Source organism: Pongo pygmaeus, chromosome 1, assembly GCF_028885625.2.
Source record: "Pongo pygmaeus isolate AG05252 chromosome 1, NHGRI_mPonPyg2-v2.0_pri, whole genome shotgun sequence".
In the NCBI taxonomy this organism is placed as follows: Eukaryota; Metazoa; Chordata; class Mammalia; order Primates; family Hominidae; genus Pongo; species Pongo pygmaeus.
In genome coordinates, this window is record NC_072373.2 from 5,665,539 (window position 1) to 5,686,372 (window position 20,834).

The window sequence follows — 20,834 nt, forward strand, 5'->3', positions numbered from 1 at the left end:
AGGAGATGCTGAGCTCTATGTACAAACTGACATGGGGCAAAATTTGAGTCTACATGTGTGAGATACACAAGTTAGAGTATGAAGAAGATGTGACATTTGGGGTACTTATCCATCTATAGATCTATAATTATATATCTTCTATGTATGCAAAAGATGAAATAATGTATACTACTTTTATCCTATTTCCCCTTAGGGGATATATTTTGAACATTTTGTCATATCAATAAACACTTCTTTTTCAACAAGTGATTTTAGCAGCATTTTAGAATTAAATGCTATATTAATCCTAACGCCTGTAATCCCAGCATTTTGGGAGGCTGAGGTGGAAGGATCACCTGAGGTCGGGAGTTCAAGACCAGCCTGGCCAACATGGTGAAACCCCGTTTCTACTAAAAATACAAACATTAGCCGGGCGTGGTGGAGCACACCTATAATCCCAGCTACTCGGGAGGCTGAGGCAGAATTGCTTGAACCCGAGACGCGGAGGTTGCAGTGAGCCGAGATGGCGCCACTGTACTCCCAGCCTGGGCAACAGAGCAAGGCTCTGTCTCAAAACAAACAAACAAACAAAACCAGGTTATATAACAAAACAAACAAACAAAAATAAACAGGTTATACATACCCTATGCTGTCCACGCATATCTCTACTAAAACAGGGGCTAGCAACGCTGGAATACATGCTTTCCCACCAGACGAGAATCCCCGGAAGTCAGTGATTGATTTATCTTCCATATCTCCAAGGTCTGCAGAATTCCTATCACGTAATAGGTATTCAATCACTTTTGTATTTTTCGCTGGTTTTCTGTTTCAAATGAACCAAACTATACAGTAGCTTAAAGGAGTTGTAAAATAGCTAATGAAGCCAGAGGAGTTCAAACCCTAATGGCGTGGTGGAAAGAACTGAGGACACATATGGAATCAGCCTATATTCATCCTAACCATTACCTAACAACTTTTAAATGAAAACAATGTCAGTTCCTAGAGAATCATTCATTAATTCAATACAGTTTCATATACTGGGACTTCAGAGATTGATAACACATGGTTCACACTGAAGACCCCACAATCTAATGAGGGGAGAAGGATGTCGAATGCCATGAATACAGTGATCTAAGTGCTAGAAAACAGAGACGTTTACCATAGGAACAAGGACTGACTAACTGCCTAGAATCAGGGAATGTTGGCCTCTAGAGAAAGCTCATGTTTTTAACCCTGCCCCTACCCAACCTCAAAAATCCCACCCTGAAAGAATAGTTCTGGTGAGAAATTTGGCAATCAGATCCAAACACGTTTTCAAGCTCTTCCTTGGAGCCATTTATTGAAGTGGAGAAGACAGAATCCCAAGATGGGAGTGTGGACCTAAGGAGAAAGGGCCAAGGGACTGCCCGAATTGCCACATTTGCAGTCACTGAGGCCTCCCTACTCTAGGCGAAAAGCCAAAAGGAGTCCAGGACTCCATGATCCAGTCAGGCCTAACAGGAGGTAACCCTGCTAGTGAACACAGAGGCATAATTCAAAATCAGAACTATGAAATGAAACACTAACACTATGTGTTAAGGGCCATGTGGAAAAACTGGGGCACTTCCAGAGATCGGTCACAAAAATAATGATTTTAAAGTGGAAGAGATACAGAAGTTAAGTATATTTGGTTTGAACAAGAAATGATAATGTGTTTCCAAGGATCGTCTTCCAAGGGCTGTTCTGCCTGGCTATGTGAAAGAAGAAACGTGTTTCCCAGCCTCAAGTCTATGCTATCTCCTTCATCTATGATACAGAAATCACTAGCAATATGTAAAAAGCCAAATTTAGCTGATTTTTTAAAAACAAAACTGTCACAAATTTTGCAACTTACCAATTATTCTTTAATGTATCAGCCACTGGGGAAACCAAAAGCTTGGAAAATATATAATTCATTCCAAATGGCTATCATAAAATTTGTAAAGTCAGAGTCATTTATGTAACTGCTAACAACCTTAGCAAGTCGCTCCATTAAGCATGACCTACAAACCTTGAAAAATAAGGATCAACTAATAACACAATGAGTTGTTAAATAGCCTAACTAAAGCAAGGGAGCCATTCCAGTTATAATGAGATCAAAGCATATTTAATAGTGTGATTAATACTTATTGAGTGTCCACTGGATGTGCATCATTATATAATAAAACTATAGATTTTTATTACTTAATAATAGTAATTAGACACACATATATTGAGTAGGTTTTCCAAACATGAAGATATACATGAGAGGTTATAAAATATTTTTTAAATGTTGCACATACACATCAAGTTCTGCTTTTGTCTAATTTTTACCCTTCTACAATTTTAGGAGATAAAAAAGATGATAAAAATATGATGATTTTAAAAAAGAAGATAAAAAGGACTACAAATTCATTTAGTAAATGCCTTCTAAGGGCCAGGATCTGAACTATAGACAAGAGATACAAAGATGACCAGAGTATGGTTTCTGTCCTTAAGGAGTTCACAGTCTAAACAAGTCGGACAGTCAAAGAATAATTATAATGTCCTATATGTTTGAGCAAACTGCTGTCTGAACGAAGTACTGAGTAACACAGAGAGTGGCGTTAAGGAAGTCTGTACTGGAGATGATGGCTGACCTGGGTCTTGGGAAATAAGAGGTCTCTAGGCAGGGGAGGAAAAGGTCTTCCAGGCAAGAGCACCCAGACTGTGAATTCTCAGAGACAAGGGTTAAGTCTTACGTATCTTTTCAACCCCGAAGCCTACCACAGGCCCCTGTTACCATTGTTAGAACACAATTCATATCTGAAGAATGTATGTATCTAGAGTGAAAGAACTATAAATAAAATAAATACATGAACAAACACCAACCACCTCTCTACTTCTATTCACACATGATTCTAGATTGCTGAGAAGAAGGAAGAACAGAACAACAGAAAATCCCTTTTCAGAGTCCATGAACTATAAAGAAAAGATGTTTACTCTCCTTGTTTGCTACAGCCAGATTTAGTAATGGACATAACCAAGCCCTGGAGGACCTGTTTCTGTCTAAATCTATGCCTTGACAAGGCCTGGATGAACCACACCTCAAGCTTCACCTGTGGATGACACCTCCCATTGTTCAGCAATGCGGGCGCCTGCAGCAGCTACAGCCATGAGCAGCTCTCCCAACCCATGAGTTAGGAAGCAAGGACTCAGGAATCCTGCTGCACACTATGGTATAAGGGAAATAAAGCCAAAATAAAAGTCACAGTTGGGACAGGAAGGGTGAAATATGATCACAAGGCCACGCAGAGACTATTTAGCTCCTCTAAGAAATGCCACAGGGAACCATTTACACGCTTAGCTTGGTGACATGTCCCCAACAACCACCCCACAGGGAAGTCTGTAGCTCTTCACACCATATCCTCTTACCTTTCTTTGTAAAGTTTTAAATGTTTACAAATATTTTTATTTATATTATTTTAACTATAACAAATTTAAAAAACGGTTAATAATTCTGAAGACTTATCAATGCTTTTAATATCCTAATGTACATTTTGACTCTCTAAAAAGTAGATAGTTTATGCAGTATGTTCCAAAACTAAGATATCATGCAAACCTTTTTTCAAAGACTATCTGTGAAGGACGGATTGTCTATAAAACACATTTGCGAAAGTGCTGCTCCACCCCTTTGGGTCACAGTGTAGCAAAGGAGTAAACAGGCAGTTATGTAAGATAGTGTGTGTGTGTGTGTGTGTGTGTGTGTGTGTGTGTACACGCACACACACACTATAATCACCATCTTGATAGATACTAAGACCTAATTAAGGAAGAAAAATAGAATGGATGCTCAGATCCCCTTCCTCCCCCAAAATAAAAGGAAAAGTGGAAGGATTATAGTCACCCAATTTAGAGAGAGAATAGTTGTTCATTACCTATTGATTTGTTCATTCCTCATTTAGCAATGAGACTTAATGCATTCATAATGCCTTTTAAGAATGAGGCATGCTTTTTTTTTTTTTTTGAGACGAAGTCTTGTTCTGTCACCCAGGCTGGAGTGCTGTGGCGCCATCTCGGCTCACTGCAACCTCTGCCTCCTGAATTCAAGTGATTCTCCTGTCTCAGCCTCCGGAGTAGCTGTGATTACAGACACGTGCCACTGTGCCTGGCTAATTTTTGTATTTTTAGTAGAGACAGGGTTTCACTATGTTGGTCAGGCTGGTCTGAACTCCTGAACTCAGGTGATCCGCCCACCTCAGCCTCCCAAAGTGCTGGGAGTACAGGCGTGAGACACGGTGCCCGGCCAAGCATGGGTTCTTAATCCAAGAGTTTCCTAAACCCATTTGAAGCTATTTGTATTTTCAGCCATACAGTCTCCTAAGAAAGTAGTCCTTCCATGACTTTTATGCAAGGAGTAGATGAGCTCCCCATCCGAGAAAGCATGGCTGCTCCCCCAAGCAGCACCAACTGGGCAGCAGGTCGCCTGAAAACCTGTAAATGAGGTATATTCTCCAGGCTGAACAGTGGCCACTGCTTTTATTGCCAAGTGGCTATGGATGGTTTGCTCAGTATATAAAAGCTCCACTGGCCCAGTTTCTGGGTGGGGTGAGGCTGATGTTCTTAAGCCAGGAACAGAGAAAGCAGAAAGGGAACAGATAAAGTTCCCTTTCTTCTGCCTCCAAGTTGGCTTTTCTCTGACACAAAGAAAAAAATTGGTCAGGTGCAGTGGCTCATGCCTATAATCCCATTGGGAGGCCAAGATGGGCAGAGGGCTTGAGCCCAGGAGTTCGAGACCAGCCTGGGCAACAAAGTGAGACCCTGTCTCTATAAAAAATATAAAAATTAGCTGGCGTGGTGGTGCAAGCCTGTAGTCCCAGCTACTCGGGAGGCTGAGGTGGAAGGATCAATTGAGCCCGGGATGTTGAGGCTGCAGTAAGCAGTGATAGTGCCACTGCACTCTAGCCTGGGCAAGAGAGTGAGACCCTGTCTTAAAAAAAGGAGGAAAGATAGTGCATGGAGAATGCAATGCAGATTCTTCTTAACCAGTTACTATGTTATACATCTTTACTTGTCTGATGCAGGTAGTTCCTTCCAAAGAACAGTAGAAGCTCTCTAAATGGAGTACCACTTACCCTGATCACCCAACAACTAACCCTTTCCTTTTCCCTCTGTCAAACACACGAATGATGTCCACGGCACAGTCAGTACTATGGCCAATGACTGCTGCTCTCCAGCACAAATGGGCGCTTGTGCTCCCACCAGTTGTGCTCTACTTCCTAAAGTCAGCCGTGTTTCTTCCCAAGCCTGTGTGTGCTGCTTACATAAACGTAATTCCATGTTTGCTGAATTCAGAAGTATGATTGTTAAAAAAAGAGTTGCTGATTGTATGAAAACGCAGTGGAATGATTTAGAAGCATTCAACAAAGCCAAATTTCCACCCCCCTACACAAAAAGTTTGTCCAATTAGGTGTGCCTGAAATAAATGTAAAAGATTTGGTGGGCAAGGGCCATTAAAATAGCAAATTCTGCATGAAGGCTGTTTCCCAAGTGTCTTTATGTCCTCACTCGGTTTGGAGAAATCAAAATTGGGTGCAATAAAAGATGTATTTTGGGTGTTGTTTATCCAGGGCAAATGACATGGCGTGCCAAATCAGGTGATCCTTATACACAAAAAATATGTCTCAGCTCCACATATCCATCACTTGTCATGTATTTTTTGACCTTCCAATTAACCATCCAACTTCTGGTCTCAAGGTCACTGGACAAAATAGCTTCTGGTAAATATCTGATTATTTATGTCCATTGTATATTTTCCTTTTCATCATTAGTACTAGTCCACCTCCCTATTTCTGGAAGCATATAAGTTATTGAGTGGGTACAGTAGAAAACACTAGACCTGATGCCAGAAAACAGACTGGAGTCATTACCTGATTCTTTGGGCTTCCGTTTTCTTATCTATAAAATGTGGTGCTGGGGATGGGGATGAGAATGGAGGGTGGCAGTAGACAATGAGAGGTGAAGTTGGACTAGATAATCTTTCAGGCCTCTTCTGATTCTATAAAATGCCATTCTACATAACCTGGGTCATATAAGACAGGCAGAGCTCCTTAAAAATTTATTAGTCTTTAGAAATACATTAGAAACTAATATTTGGAAAAATATATGTTTGTTATTAATGTGAGAATAAGTAAATTTACTTGAGATAAGTAGACTTTTTTTTAGGAATTTTAATTTAAAAGAAGAAAATACAAAAGTAACCACATATATAAATGATTAAAATAAGATTTAAGTTACCAACATAAAATAGAAATTGATACCCTTATAATTTGAGAATAAGAAAAGATCTAAAAGATGTTATATCTTAAATGTCCATGCTATCTATAACAACAAACAAACTTTTAGAAGAAACTATTCTTATTAATTTACAGTTCCAAAGTGGATTACAAAGTTGCATTTCTGAGAATACCACGCAGTATAAAATTAAATAATATCCAGTATTAACTTTAATTTCACTAACAATTATTGATTGGTGGAAATAAATTACCCAAAGAAACAAATGCCACTTTCTTTCAAATCTTTAGATCTGGCCAGGCGCCATGGCTCACGCCTGGGAGGCTGAGGCAGGTGGACTGCCTGAGCTCAGGAGTTTGGGACCAGCCTGAGACCAGCCTGGGCAACATGGTGAAACCCCATCTCTACTAAAATATAAAAAATCAGCTGGGCATGGCAGCATGGCCTGTAGTCCCAGCTACTCAGGTGGCTGAGGTAGAAGACTCGCTTGAACCTAGGAGCTGAAGGTTGCAGTGAGCCAAGATCGTGCGACTGCACTCCAGCCTGGGCAACAGAGTGAGACTCTGTCTCAAAAAAAAAAAACAAAAAAAAACTTTACTGCTGCAACAGAACTAAAATAAAGTTAAGCCTACGACGTAATCTAAATCACGCTTGAATTCCTTTACTAGCAACGTGGCTTGTCAAAAATAAGTATTTCTAGATAAAAAGAAAATTATTGGAGCTCACTACCTAACACATTGTTTTGCTGTTTCTTTCATTTTAATTATTAATTAAAATGGTGTCTGAATTACCTTCTGTGCCACAAAAATTATACAAACTAGGCTCATATAGAAACATAAGAAGTTTAAATCTAAGTACACATGATCCTTTCAAATAACCATTTGCCATTTGTCAGTGGGAAGAATAAAAACAAGTGTAATTTTCAGTTTGTGTGCTGCCTTGGAGTCTGTATCAATTTCAAGTTTTCTTTTATGATTCAGCTATTCCAAGAGTTCCAAGAGTCTGAAAATATTTCATTAAAAATTAATGTGTTATCCACACAAATGGCAAATATTGAAAACTAGGAATATAAATAAAAAATAATAAAAATAGTAAGTCTACTAATACTGAAGAGGAAGGAAGACAGGAGGGGAGGAGAGCATGTGAAAAGGAGAGAGATTTTAAACATCCGGTTTCTATTCTGGACCGTTATGGAAACAGACAGACACAGCAAGCGGAAGCCAAATTTATTCTTGGGCTCTGACAGGATTTGTTTTCGATCTTGTCATTATTTTTACTATATTCTTCCTAATAATATTTCTCCAGTGTTCTAGATTTCCTGACCGACAATACCAGTCTCATTAAGAGCTTACAAATGAGAACTGTGGAGGATTCAGGCACACTGGTGGAGTCTAGCTGCCTTGCGAGGTTACATGCTGGGGGTTTAAAACTTTCCCAGGAACTCTTCAGCACTAAGGCACACAATTATGTGTGTGCACATGGCCCCCATCCTATGCAACCTTCCCAAGTCCCATTGAGTGATTTGCCTAGGACCTAACACACAACCTCTGGCAGAGCAACAACCACCTGGTCTATCATAAAAAGATGAAGATGAACAAAATGCCCATTTCACTAATACTGGTATAAAGGCAATAAATTCTCCATGCATCCTCTTTGCCCTTTTTGTAAGAATTATTCCAAGTTAAATAGCAAGCAAATACCTTCATTATTCTATCTCAAACCTTTCCCTTTACATGTCACTGAGAGAAAGTTACACTGCTTATCAAACATGCAGCCACGGACACACACTTGTTCCTACATCAAAATAAAACACAATAGAGCTCCTCTACACAAAGATAATGAGGGAACTATTTTGAAAATATGAAAGATTTGTTTAATGCAGACTATAAAAACATCTCTTTGCATCAAAATAAGTGTCCCTCTTTATTGCATACTGATTATTTTCTATAGAATTTAAATTGTACATAAAATTATATTTGTGCCTTGTTTAATGTAAATTGATTGTCTCAATTATTGGGAAAGGACTTGAATTTTAATGGACTATTTTACTGGAGATATGCCAAGCAAATCAGCAAAAACTCTAATAGCTCTAGCTGGAGGTACACAGCCAAACATTTAAATCAGGAAGAAGATGTGGTTCCAAGAATTGACACTAAAGTAGTCTGAAAAGGTCTGTAAGCTTTTCTCCATGAAGAAGAAATCAGCTTTAACCTCCAGTGCTGGAAGATTCTGTGACTGTGAGGCTGTCATTTGGTTTCTGTCTGAAAAATCTGGAAAGATCCACACATGAGTGGAAAGAACTTTTGTGGCTATACTTTTTTTTTTTAATGTTCTTTTTTCCTACAGATTAGGTTACCTATGAAAATCAGGGCTTTACCTTGAAGGCAGAACTGACGTAAAATCCAGAGGCATTGTGTCATGCAAGCGCTGAGACACACTTGAATGGGACGCTTCCCTGTCTTTGGGAAGGCCACACCAGGAGGTTGGCTGTAGATGCATCACAGCCACATGCCACGTAGTTACTGTTTGACATGTCTCCTTCTTATAATCCAGAGTCTACGACGTCAAACAAATCTCCTCCATTCTTACTATCACAGGCAAGAGCCGACCTTAGCCATCTTGCTACCCAGACGGTTGCAACATTTTTATTGTTCAATTACAACCAGTGATACCAGAGGTGCAGATATACATCTGCTGCAAATTGCCACCCTTCTACTAAAATCCTTTTCACAATTCCTCAATCTCAAGAAACACTGTTGATATAGATGTAAAAATCACCTCTTGGTGTAATATGATGATCTATTCACTTACACAGCAAAATTTACACCTCATTATTAACCAACATGAATTCATTTTGAATGCTACCAATTTGAGGTATTTTGTAAAAATACGAAGTTTTATTATAATAATTTCCATCTTTAAAGAGCTTCTTTTTGCCATAGAAAACTGACAGTACTAATATAGACACACATATAGATGTTGTAACAGCACAGAGTATAAACTAAGCTTTGGGCCAGTGAATAAAGATTTCTTCTGTTATTCATCAAACTTTTCTGAATGAATTTCTATGATGTTAAAGAATCAAGCTCAATATAAGGCATTTCTTTCTATAATAACATTCAGAAAGTCTAGAAAGGGCCATAAATTATGATCAATGACAGTTGTGACTCTTCCTATGTGCTGATCTGACTTGTATAAAACAATCTCAATGTTAAGATACTTCAAAGTCTGTATGATATATCTGTACCTATATTTACATATATATATTTTAACAAACCTAGAGTTTTCTGACAACTAGATTTTTGATTAAAATTCTTTGTTCCCTAATTAGTACATCTCAGATTTTAGATAATAAAATCTAGCCATATGAATTTGAATAAAATGCCACTCCTAGGCACACCATTTACCATTTTACTGTAGAAGAGCACAAATTCTGACCACATATTTCCTTCTAGAAATAAAGAGGGTATTCTAGAAATGAAGAACCAAAGCAACAGGACCGTGAAAAGAGAGCAGGAAAGTAATGTAAAATTGAGGGGAGTATCAGACAAAGAAAAAGATAAAGAAATAGCAGAGAAGTAGCATGGGCTGGTTAGAAAACAATTCAGCATGAACAGCACGTTTGGCATCTTAATACCCATCCATCCCCTGTATCCACATTTGCAGAGGACTGTGTGAGCTTCACTTAGCAGCCAGAGTCAGCAATACATCAGCTAGATGGATGCCTACTTTCTTTTAATGACACATTTGCCTAACATATAAATATTAAAATTTACATTTGTTGGAAACGAGTGACTCAAAAGCCACTTTAATGCTGTTTTTCTATATTCATACAAAATGCCTTTAAAATACCTGCTCCTTAAAGCTGAATATTTTCCATAGATAAGAAGGAGAAAATGGTTCTGCCCATGTTCATATACAAAATAAATTATTTTATGGATAATGGCCATTTTTAAACCAATTAATTTCTTGAAAACAAAAGCCCAGAAAATATCACCAAGAATATATCATCAAGATATTATCACAAAACCAAACATTCACTTTAATCTGCTAAATTCCCATCACCAGCAGACTGCATGCTACACGTGGCCAAAACAATGCACGAAATTGCTTTTCCCCCTTAAATATACACATTCAGCTCAACAAAGGAAAACACTTTCCAAAAGCACTAAATGCATTGCTTTCCTTATGTAATCACCTCAGAAGTAATTTTGTTCAAAATTACCAAAGAAATGTCAAAAAGCCATGGTATCCCACAAAGCAGTTAATTCATTATGTTTGATTGAGTCTAGATTTCAATCCTTTGTGTAACATCAAAAGTGCACAATTGGAACACTGCTGCCTACAGGGCCTTACACACAGCTCCAACCCCATGTCAATGCCTTCCAGTCATTTCCCAGAATTCCTGGAATTCTTCCTGGAACTGACCCATAGGCTCTCTGACAGGCAAAGTGAACTGCCCTTCCCAATTCAGGTGAAAAGTGTCTGCCTCGGAACAAAACCTCTCAAAGGCAGCCTGAAATTGAGTGTTTCCTGAGACAAAAGCAGGGTCCTGTCTAGCAGCAGAGCTTATTTAGTTTTAAAGGAAGACCTGCTAGTTAATGTTTTTCTTTTCCTTTGGTTTTTTTTTTTTAATTTAATAATGATATACTATTAAGTGTGAATTGCAGAACAAAACCAAATAACTTATTTTATTTAACAAAAACATACATTGTTTTGTACACGCCAGGCAAATGCGAAGCTCATTTAAGTCTCATAACCCTATGAGGTGGGACCTTTGCTGTTTTTCTCTCCTATAATGAAGACACTGACTTACCGAGGGGTGAAGTAACTTGCACAAGGCCAACAGCAGGTTCAGTGGTGGGACTGGCATTAGAAACCAGGCAGAAAGCTCCGGAAACTGCATATTATTAACCATTATGCACCATATGCTCCACTAGCTATTAAAAAGTCTTTTTAAAAGCTCGTTTAGTCTTGCTATAACCTGGGAAGCTTTCTAAGACATATTAGCCTGAAAGGCCCCTAGTAGAGAGGGAATTTGACTCTTAGATGTAACAAACACTGTCACTACCAAGTTGGGATGCGAAAATCTGCCAGAGCACTTCATGAACTGGGAGTCTGGGGCCTTGTAGTCCAAGCCCCGCTGAGAGGCTGGCTTGCTGATGAAACTCAGGTAGCTAAAAGCATGGGCTCTGACATCAGATAACCCTGCATTCCTAGACTAACAATGCCACATATTAGCTATGTGATGTTGGGTAAGTTCTATAACCTCTCAGAGCCTCAATTTCCCCCTCTAGAAACAGAAGGCAATACTACTATCTCTACAGAATAGCTCCAATGATCTCTGTGTGTGTGTGTGTGTGTGTGTGTGTGTGTGTGTGTGTGTGTGTGTGTGTGACGGAGTCTCACTCTTGTTGCCCAGGCTGGGGTGCAGTGGCATGATCTTGGCTCACTGCAACCTCCGCCTCCTGGCTTCAAGCATTTCTCCTGCCTCAGCCTCTGGAGTAGCTGGGATTACAGGCGCCCACCATCCCACCTGGTTAATTTTTTGTATTTTTAGTAGAGACAGGGTTTTACCATGTTGGCCAGGCTGGTCTTGAACTCCTGACCTCAGGTGATCCACCTGCCTTGGCCTCCCAAAGTGCTGAGATTACAGGCATGAGCTACTGCGCCTGGCCAGATGATTAAATTTAAAATGGTAAACTGGGTGCAGTGGCATGCACCTGAGGTCCCAGCTACCTGGGAGGCTGAGGTGGGAAGGTCACTTAAACCCAGGAGGTTGAGGCTGCAGTGAGCCATGACTGCACAACTGCACCCCAGCCTGGGTGCCAGAGTGAGACCCTGTCTCAAAAAATAAAAAATAAAATAAAAATAAAAGAAGCAGCAGTCACCAGTATTGTAACACATTATCACAGGCTGTTTTCCATTCTTTGATGCCTCACCTTCCGACCCCTCACTCTCACTGCCCAGGGATTGCAGCCAAAATAAACATTCATATTTAATCCTTGCGCAGGTTCTAAGACAGTAGGAATGAAGGAATTGGCGGAATCTTCATTGAAGTCACTCACTTGGTTAGTTAACATATCTTAAAACAGATATGGAAAGATACAAAGCAGAGGAATGTCATAGGAATGGAGGTAGTTGGATAATGCAAGCAAAATCACTGGGGAAAATGTCAATAAACTCAGAGATCAGAAACAAACTACAAAGTTAAAGATAGGCCATGATCAGCAGAAAGTTATCAGGAGCCACTCTGGCTCACCAAGTACGAGAAAAGCCTCATGGTACTGAAAACGCTAACATCACAGAAATGTCTTTCCCTTATTTAAAACCCTTCAAAGGCCCCTCTCGGAGTGCTCAGAAGAAATCCTAAACATTTCTACATGGTTCAAGAGAAAGACTCTTCCAGGTCTAACTTCTGAGGGGTCTACCTCCTACTAGGAGGTAGGCAGGTGCATGCGTGCATGCGTGCACACACACACACACACACAATCACTCCCACTCTTAACAATGAGCAAAAGCCAGATAATCTTCAAAATCATATTTTTTCTTGAGCCAATCAGAGAGCTGAGGTTGCAAGGTAACTAGCTGATGTAAATTCTAAAAGGTGACATGTCTCTCTGAAGACAGAACAATTGAACTGTTTTATCTTTGCCATAGCATGGAAAGGGGAAATGGCCACTGTAAAAGTAGATAAAAGGAAAGCAGCCAACCTTTTAATGGGATCTTAAGAGTGTGGGCTAGTGTGCCAGCCTGGAATCCCTGGGAGCCCCAAACACAAGAGGACAAGAGAAACCTGCACTCACTATTGAACACTTTTCCACAGCCTTTCTCCCCCTGGATGCGCACAGGAAAGATTGGAGATGGGGCAAAAAAACCCGCGAGCAGCTTCCCCACTCCGAGGTGGAGCATGAGCACATCCACTGCCCACTGACTAGACTCTATGTTTTCATATGAAGCAAACGCCTCAAGCTCCTGGGCGAGGGGCAAGAAACCTTCTCAGGAAAAGGCCCACTGCCTCCAGGGGAAGGTGAGAGGCAAAAGCTGTCTTCCTCTGGGAAATGGGTGGCAACCTGTTGCCCCCATCCTAGGAAAAATGTGAACTGTCACTGAGGGAGGGCAAAAGCAAAATCCATCAGTGGTGTGATGGTAAATGTTTAAAAAACAGCTTTCTGGCCGGGTGCCGTGGCCCACGCCTGTAATCCCAGCACTTTGGGAGGCCAAGGCGGGCGGATCACGAAGTCAGGAGATTGACACCATCCTGGCTAACATGGTGAAACCCCGTCTCTACTAAAAATACAAAAAAAATTAGCCAGGCCTGGTGGCGGGCACCTGTAGTCCCAGCTACTCGGGAGGCTGAGGCAGGAGAATGGCGTGAACCCGGGAGGTGGGGCTTGCAGTGAGCCAAGATCATGCCACTGCACTCCAGCCTGGGCAACAGAGCGAGACTCCGCTACAATACAAAAAAAAAAAAAAAAAAAAAAAGAATTCTTCCATGTCATTTTAGGATTTGACGATAGATATTATTTCTCAAAAGAATTGTGCCCCGTACCTCCAAACCTAGGTGATATGCCAGTCTGATGTGCACACAGAGCATCCTGGGTTTACTCTTACCATAGTCTATTACACCTGTATGATTACCGTATACCTCCCGCACTGGATTAGAAGCTTCTAAAGGGTAAATATCATGTCTTTTTTCCTTTTGTACCTAGTGCTAAATGCATGTTAATAAATATAGGGATATATTAATAAGTTAGAAGGTGCAAAATAAAGCAAAAGCCAGGCAATCTAGTTTAGGTTTTCAAATTTAATATTCAATGTTTAAAATTATAAAGTCTAAGGCAAAGCAACAAACACAAGTACAGAAATGAAAAATCAGATTTAACTTAAAAGTTCTAAGTTAAATTTTAAGTCTTAAGAGTTAAGATAATGAAAATTCTAATCAGAAGTTCTAGATCTACCAAAAAAGATAAACCAAAGAGAGAAAATTAGCTTTAGAGAGTGAATTGACTGAAAGAGGTTTACATTGGATACAGGGAAGAAATTTTTCAGGGACTTTCAGCACTGAAAATGCACCTTTTTTCCCCTCTAATATAAGAACAGAAATTTACCTATTCTGTCTTTTTGGCAGAAGACCTGTCTCAAGATAGATGTTTAATACTCATAGCCTCTTGTGGTTCTTTGTACAATGCTAACATGTGTGTAGCAATTATTATTAATTTAATATTTTTGTATTATCCAGAGTTAATTGTAGAAAAAGCAAAAATAATAAACATTATAAAAATATTAAAATTGGCAGGTTATAGATGGTTTGTCAGAATTTTTGCCTCCAAACAGGCATTAGTTATTTCCTAGTACTAATATAAAATTTTCTCTCCCAGGAGTAGAAGTTAAACTCTGTTAGCCTTTTGTTTTTCTGTTCCTAAAGACTTAATGAAGTTACAATTGGGAATTTAAAAAGAATGTTCCTCTCATATAAATGTAGTTAACTGATCTTTGACAAACAGCAAAAGTAGTACAACAGAGCAAAGATACAGTTTTTAACAAATAGTGCTAAAACAACTAGATATCCATATGCAAAAAAAGAATGAATCTAGACACAGACTTTACACCCTTCACAAAACGTAACTTGAAATGGATCACAGATTTAACTGTAAAACACAAAACTATAAAATGTATAGAAAATAACATAGGAGAAAATCTAGGTGACCACAGGTAGGACAACAGCTACAACACCAAAGGTATGACCCATGAAAAAAAGTTGGGGCAACTCGCTGGGGACCCCTTCCATGCTGTGGAAGCTTTGTTCTTTTGCTTTCACAATAAACCTTGCCACTGCTCAAAAAAAAAAAAAGTTGACAAACATGATATGATATCATACAGAGCATGTTCAATGGTAGATATATATCATGTGTTCATCCAAACCATAGAATGTACAAAACCAAGGCTGAACCCTAACGTAAACCATGGCCTTTGGGTGATTATGATGTCCCAATGAAGGCTTAGCAATTGTAACAATTATACCACGCTGGTGGGGGATACTGATAATGGGGGAGGCTATGCATGTATGAGGTATATGGGAAATCTTTGTACCTTCCTTTCAATTTTGCTGTGAACCTAAAACTTGCGTAAAAATTTTTTTTAGAGTGTTCCTTATTCCTAACTATGCTGAAAATACAATTTTAAAAAAGCAACTAGATAGATGTATCCCTCTTGAAATTTTATTTGGGGCTCATACTGGAAATTTTCACCACCGAATAGAGGACACACACACACACACACACACACATTCACATGTTCACAAACACTTAGAACATCATGGGCATATCCCAAGTTGTGGTCCAAAATGTCGTTCCATAAATCAGTTGTTGAAAATTCAAAAGGCATTTTGCCTAAGAAATAACATTATGTAAACATGGTATTTTGGTTCACAGACTAACTCACAAGAGTCAATTTAACCTATAATATAAATAAACAACCATTTAGAATCTAAGTCTCTGAAGTTCCTGCTGCAATCCCAGAATCCAGAACAGAGCTCAGCATGTATTAAGGGCCTAATAAATATGTTGAATGAAGGATACGAATGAATAGCAATGTGAAACATTTGTTAAGCACTAACGTTGTGCCAGGAACTATTCTAAAGACCTTTTCGTGGATTATTTTAGGCAATTTTCATAACCCTACAAGGTAGCATTTTGGAGATCAAGAAAGTGAGGAAGATGAAGTTTAAGATTAAGGAATTAGCTCATGTAGCTACAAAGCAGCTACAAAGAAGTAAACTGAGGAAAGCCCGGAGAACTTGGTTTTAGGAAGGATGCTGTTAAGTACGATCCATACTATCTCTCTACTTTGGCTTTAGGTCTTAAAAACAAAGGACTAGATCTTGAAGGTAGCTCAAAGCATGTAAGTTCCATAAGGACAAGGCTGTCTACGTGTCCTTTGATGTATCCCAAGCACATCAGCAGTGTATAAGCACTCAGTAAATATTTGATGAATAAATCAAAGGGTGTCTTTTTCTTTTTCCCGGGTAGTGGGCCTATCCTAGGCAAAAGTGTAACTTATCATTTCTTTGGCATTGTCCCAACTTTGTTTTGTTGTCCCCTTTTCCCATTTAATGTTCTCCCCCGTAATCAGTTATAGCAGCTGCCTTGTCCCAACGAAGGTAACTGCACAGCCTGCTTTAAATAACTCATTATCCATTCCCAGATCAAAATTGTAACTCCCACAGAGTGGCAAAGCTCCCAACTTATTGGGAGGGCAGCAGTCTGATCTGGCCTTCCCACTACAGTATAAACAAATGTGTCTTCCAGTCCTCTCAGGGAGTTCTCAATGCATACAACTGGCTTATGATAAAGGGATTGTTTGAACCCCAATTGGCTTATAATTTTTGAATAATTTGAAAAAGGATAAACTTTTCTATGTGATTTCTAGTATTCGATTGTCTGTTGTTAGACCCCTTAGATGAGACAGCCTCCCTAATCCAAACATGTCAATGGTCCAGTGAAACAAACTCTAGGGATAACAGGAACATTTCAAAACAAACAAGATGTAATAAGATATTTTTCTAGCAACATATACATCTCTTACCATTTCTTCATAAGAGTATAATTTTATATTATAAAATAATGGCATATAAATCCAATTTTGTTAATTTGCTCTTAATAGCATGTTATCAGTTATTTAAAAACAAAGATTTGCAAGCAGCAAATCAAAGGAGTGCCTCTCTATAGCAAATTGCTGAGGTGGTGGCAGGAGGCAGGGATCATATATCTGCTTTAGCAAAAGAGATAATGGGTGATTCATTTCTGAATTACAAGTCATATGGGACTTAAAATGTAGTTATTGGGAAACCATTATACCGCTGATGCAAGTATGCAATACTGCACCGTAGAGGGTTAACAAAACAATCCAAAACCAACTAAATTATTGTGATGAAGCTAAATTAACAGCAATTTATAATTAAAAGCAAGAAGAGCAGCATTTGAAAACGAAGATGACCTCAGAACAACGCTGATAACCTAGTAATAATTAGAATCCTTTCCCCAAATCATCAAAAGTCAAACTAGCAGCGCTTACGTTACATCGCACAAGCTCTGCCGGGTGTGGAGGCGGCCAGTAGAATATTGCGTTAGCATTCTCAGTAAGTTGTTTTGGCTTATAAAAACCAAATTTCAGTACTTTAAAATTTTTTACTTAATAGATTTTGAAACTGTCCATAAGAATTGACAAAAACACCTATAACTCGGGGTGAGTCTTCTGGTCATCACTACTCAGGAAGCTTGGGTCTACACCCTGATCACTTTTCTAAGCAAAAGATGAACAACTCAAGACATTTCCCCAGGGGCAGTGGAACTTTTTGACCACACACCCCAAATCTCAATAACAGACCTTTAGGTTTATATAAAACAGAGAGAACAGGAGACTTAAACAAATAAACACTTTAAGGGCAGCCAACTCCTGTCTAGCCTGCCAAGGGAGGCTGGTTCCTCAGGAGAGACTTTCTTCTTGCATCTGGGTTTCTGGAGGCATGGCAGCAGGCAGGAATGACCTCCCAGGAGATGGCAGGTGCTGCCATGGCTACTCTGCACTGCAGGACTGCAATACTTAGGCCAGCCCAAACAGAGGAAGTCTGCAGCCACGAGAGTGAGGCAGAGTATATCTTTATTTATTTATTTTTTTTTTGAGACAGAGTCACACTCTGTTGCCCAGGCTGGAGTGCAGTGGCACTATCTCGGCTCACTGCAACCTCCGCCCTCCAAGTTCATGCAGTTCTCCGAGGCAGAGTATGTCTTTTACATCTTTGTGTCTCCAGACCTAGCACAGTGACTGGTACAAAACAGATGCCCAATAAACACAGAATAAACTAAGTCTGGCCTCAGGTTACCTTTCCAGCACCGTATCCATAAGCCTGCATTTATCAGCTCATATAATCTCTTCTGCTACAGCTGCTGCAGATGGCAACAGAGGAGGTGACCCTTTGCCCAGTCCACTATCATTTTCTGCTAAGTGCTTGGTATCCCAACCCACCTCTCTTCTCAGGAACCTTATACGCCGCACTTTGTCTACCTCAGTGTCTCCAAATTTCTTTTGACTCTCAAACCCCCTTCATAGAAACACATGGAATTTATTAAACCATCTCACTTTTAAGTAAAAGCATTTCATTTAAAATAAGCATAAGTTTGAACTTTATAACATAAAATTTTAATTTTCCTGTGCAATAAATAATGCCACTATTTCATTTACATAAATTAAATCCATAGTGAATTAATTATGAAAGAAAAAGGCACTATTGGCTAATAACATGTCTTCACACCAAAAGATACTCTAAAACACAGATTTGAAATTAAACACATGTTATAAAATCAATAACAGATAAAAACAATTTCATGATTTGTTTTGAAATGTTTGTCTTTTGAATATAAAATTCAACTGCTACTATTATAGCTTTCTCTCTTTTTTTTAATTTTCCCATTTTTTTAAACTTTTAAGTTCAGGGGTATACGTGCAGTATGTTATATAGGTAAACTTGCGTCATGGGAGATTGTGAAGAGATTGTAACTGTCACCCTAGTATTAAGCCGAGTACCCATTAGTTATTTGTCCTGATCCTCTCCTTTCTTCCACCTCCTCCCCTCCGGCAGGCCCCTGTGTCTTCTGTTCTCCTCTAAGTATCCATGTGTTCTCATCATGTAGCTCCCACTTACAATGACAACATACGGTATCTGTTTTTTTGTTCCTGCACTACTTTGAAGAATAATAGCCTCCAGCTCCATTCATGTTCCTGCAAAGGACTCTTATTCTTTTTAAATTATGAGATAAAGATTAAGATTTCAGGCTTCTATTTTCAAGCACTTTTCTGAAAATAGTAAATAGTGTTAATTCCCCAAATTAAAATGTCAAATTACATACAAATCAATATTATATTTTGTATTTTTAACACTGGCTTTTGAAGAATCAAATTTCTATGACAAACATAGGACTTATGGATTTGGTAAAGATCATCCTGAATCTAGTTTATAGAAGAATTACCTATTTTAAACTCATTACTAGATTGTTACACTTCGATCAGAAGCTGTATGTCTTTAGACAACGGTTTTTATGGATATACTTTAAACAACATATTACCGTACAAAAGGGGGAAAAAACTCCTGTAAAACTGTGTAACTGACGAAACCCCCGGGATTACTGGGAGCTGGTGACAGTGAACGCCCAGATGAGAGGACACAGGTGCTCAGCAGTGCTCCACTGGCTCTGGGGCTTGTCCACTCTGTATACACTGGGGGATTTTCACACAGCTCTATTTTCTAGGGAGAAATAGGTGAATTGATACTATTTAAAATAAAAACAGAAAAAAAAAAAAATGGCACTGCCATCTTTAACGTGAATTCCCTGGACTGCCTTTGTGGACACCAGGGGTTCCAAACCACCAGTTGAAAATTTAACTTTCTTCATTTTTACAACTTGAATGATCTTTACAATCATTTGAACATCACATTCAAGGCCAAAACGTAACGCTTGATCTCATCCCAAACCCAGGCCATCTCAACCGCAAATCAGCTTCTTTAGAGTGTTCCCTAGTTCTCAGTAAGTAGCAGCACTAGGCACCCATTGCTCAGGTCAGAAATATGGGTGTCATCCTTGATATGCTCCTCATCTCCACCCAGCACTGCTAATCAAGTAACTCCTGCTGGTTCTACTTCCTATACATTTCGCCAGTGTTTACTTCTGTCACCAATATTAGCATTCCTGTCCAAGCATCATCATTGCTTGACTAAGTCCAAAAGCTCCCTAATTGTTTTTCTGTTTGTTTGATTTTTTAGACAAAGTCTCACTCTATCACCCAGGCTTGAGTGCAGTGGCGCCATCTTGGCTCACTGCAACCTCCGCCTTCCGGGTTCAAGTGATTCTCCTGCCTCACCCTCTCGAGTAGCTGGGATTACAGGCGCTCGCCGCCACGCACAGCTATTTTTTGTATTTTTGGTAGAGACGGGGTTTCACCATGTTGGCCAGGCTGGTCTCGAACTCCTGACCTCGTGATCCACACACCTCGGCCTCTCAAAGGGCTGGGATTACAGGCGTGAGCCACCACGCCCGGCCCATAACTGGTCTTGAGTAAACATGATGGCTCTGTTCCAATCTGTTATCTATTGTGGAGCTAGAATACAATTTTTAAATGCAAATCTGATCACATCTCCTCTGTTTTTAAAAAACTCTTTTGATTTCTTCCCATTAGTAACAAGATAAAATAAAAGGTCCGTGATAAAAACATAAAGACCAGCCGGGTGCGGTAGCTCACGCCTGTAATCCCAGCACTTTGGGAGGCCGAGGCGGGTGGATCACGAGGTCAGAAGATCCGGATCACGAGGTCAGAAGATCCAGACCACGCTGGCCAACACGGTGAAACCCCGTCTCAAAAAAGTAGCCGGGCGTGGTGGCGGGCGCCTGCAGTCCCAGCTACTCAGGAGGCTGAGGCAGGAGAATGGCGTGAACCCGGGAGGCGGAGCTTGCAGTGAGCCGAGATCACGCCACTGCACCCCAGCCTGGGCGACAGAGCGAGACTCCGTCTCAAAAAATAAATAAATAAAA

At 39.7% G+C, this 20,834-nt stretch overlaps 1 protein-coding gene across 4 annotated transcripts in view; it reads right to left on the minus strand.

Moving 5' to 3' along the window:
• SDCCAG8 (SHH signaling and ciliogenesis regulator SDCCAG8) overlaps positions 1-20,834 on the minus strand; it is a 245,311-nt gene that overhangs the window by 50,253 nt on the left and 174,224 nt on the right. The window contains exon 17 of one of the 4 annotated variants that reach the window (XM_054501156.2): positions 623-754. The exons of the other annotated variants lie outside the window; for them this stretch is intronic. Coding sequence (XP_054357131.1) covers positions 623-754 — 132 coding nt within the window. The remainder of the gene's footprint in view (positions 1-622; positions 755-20,834) is intronic. 4 annotated transcript variants of the gene reach the window in all.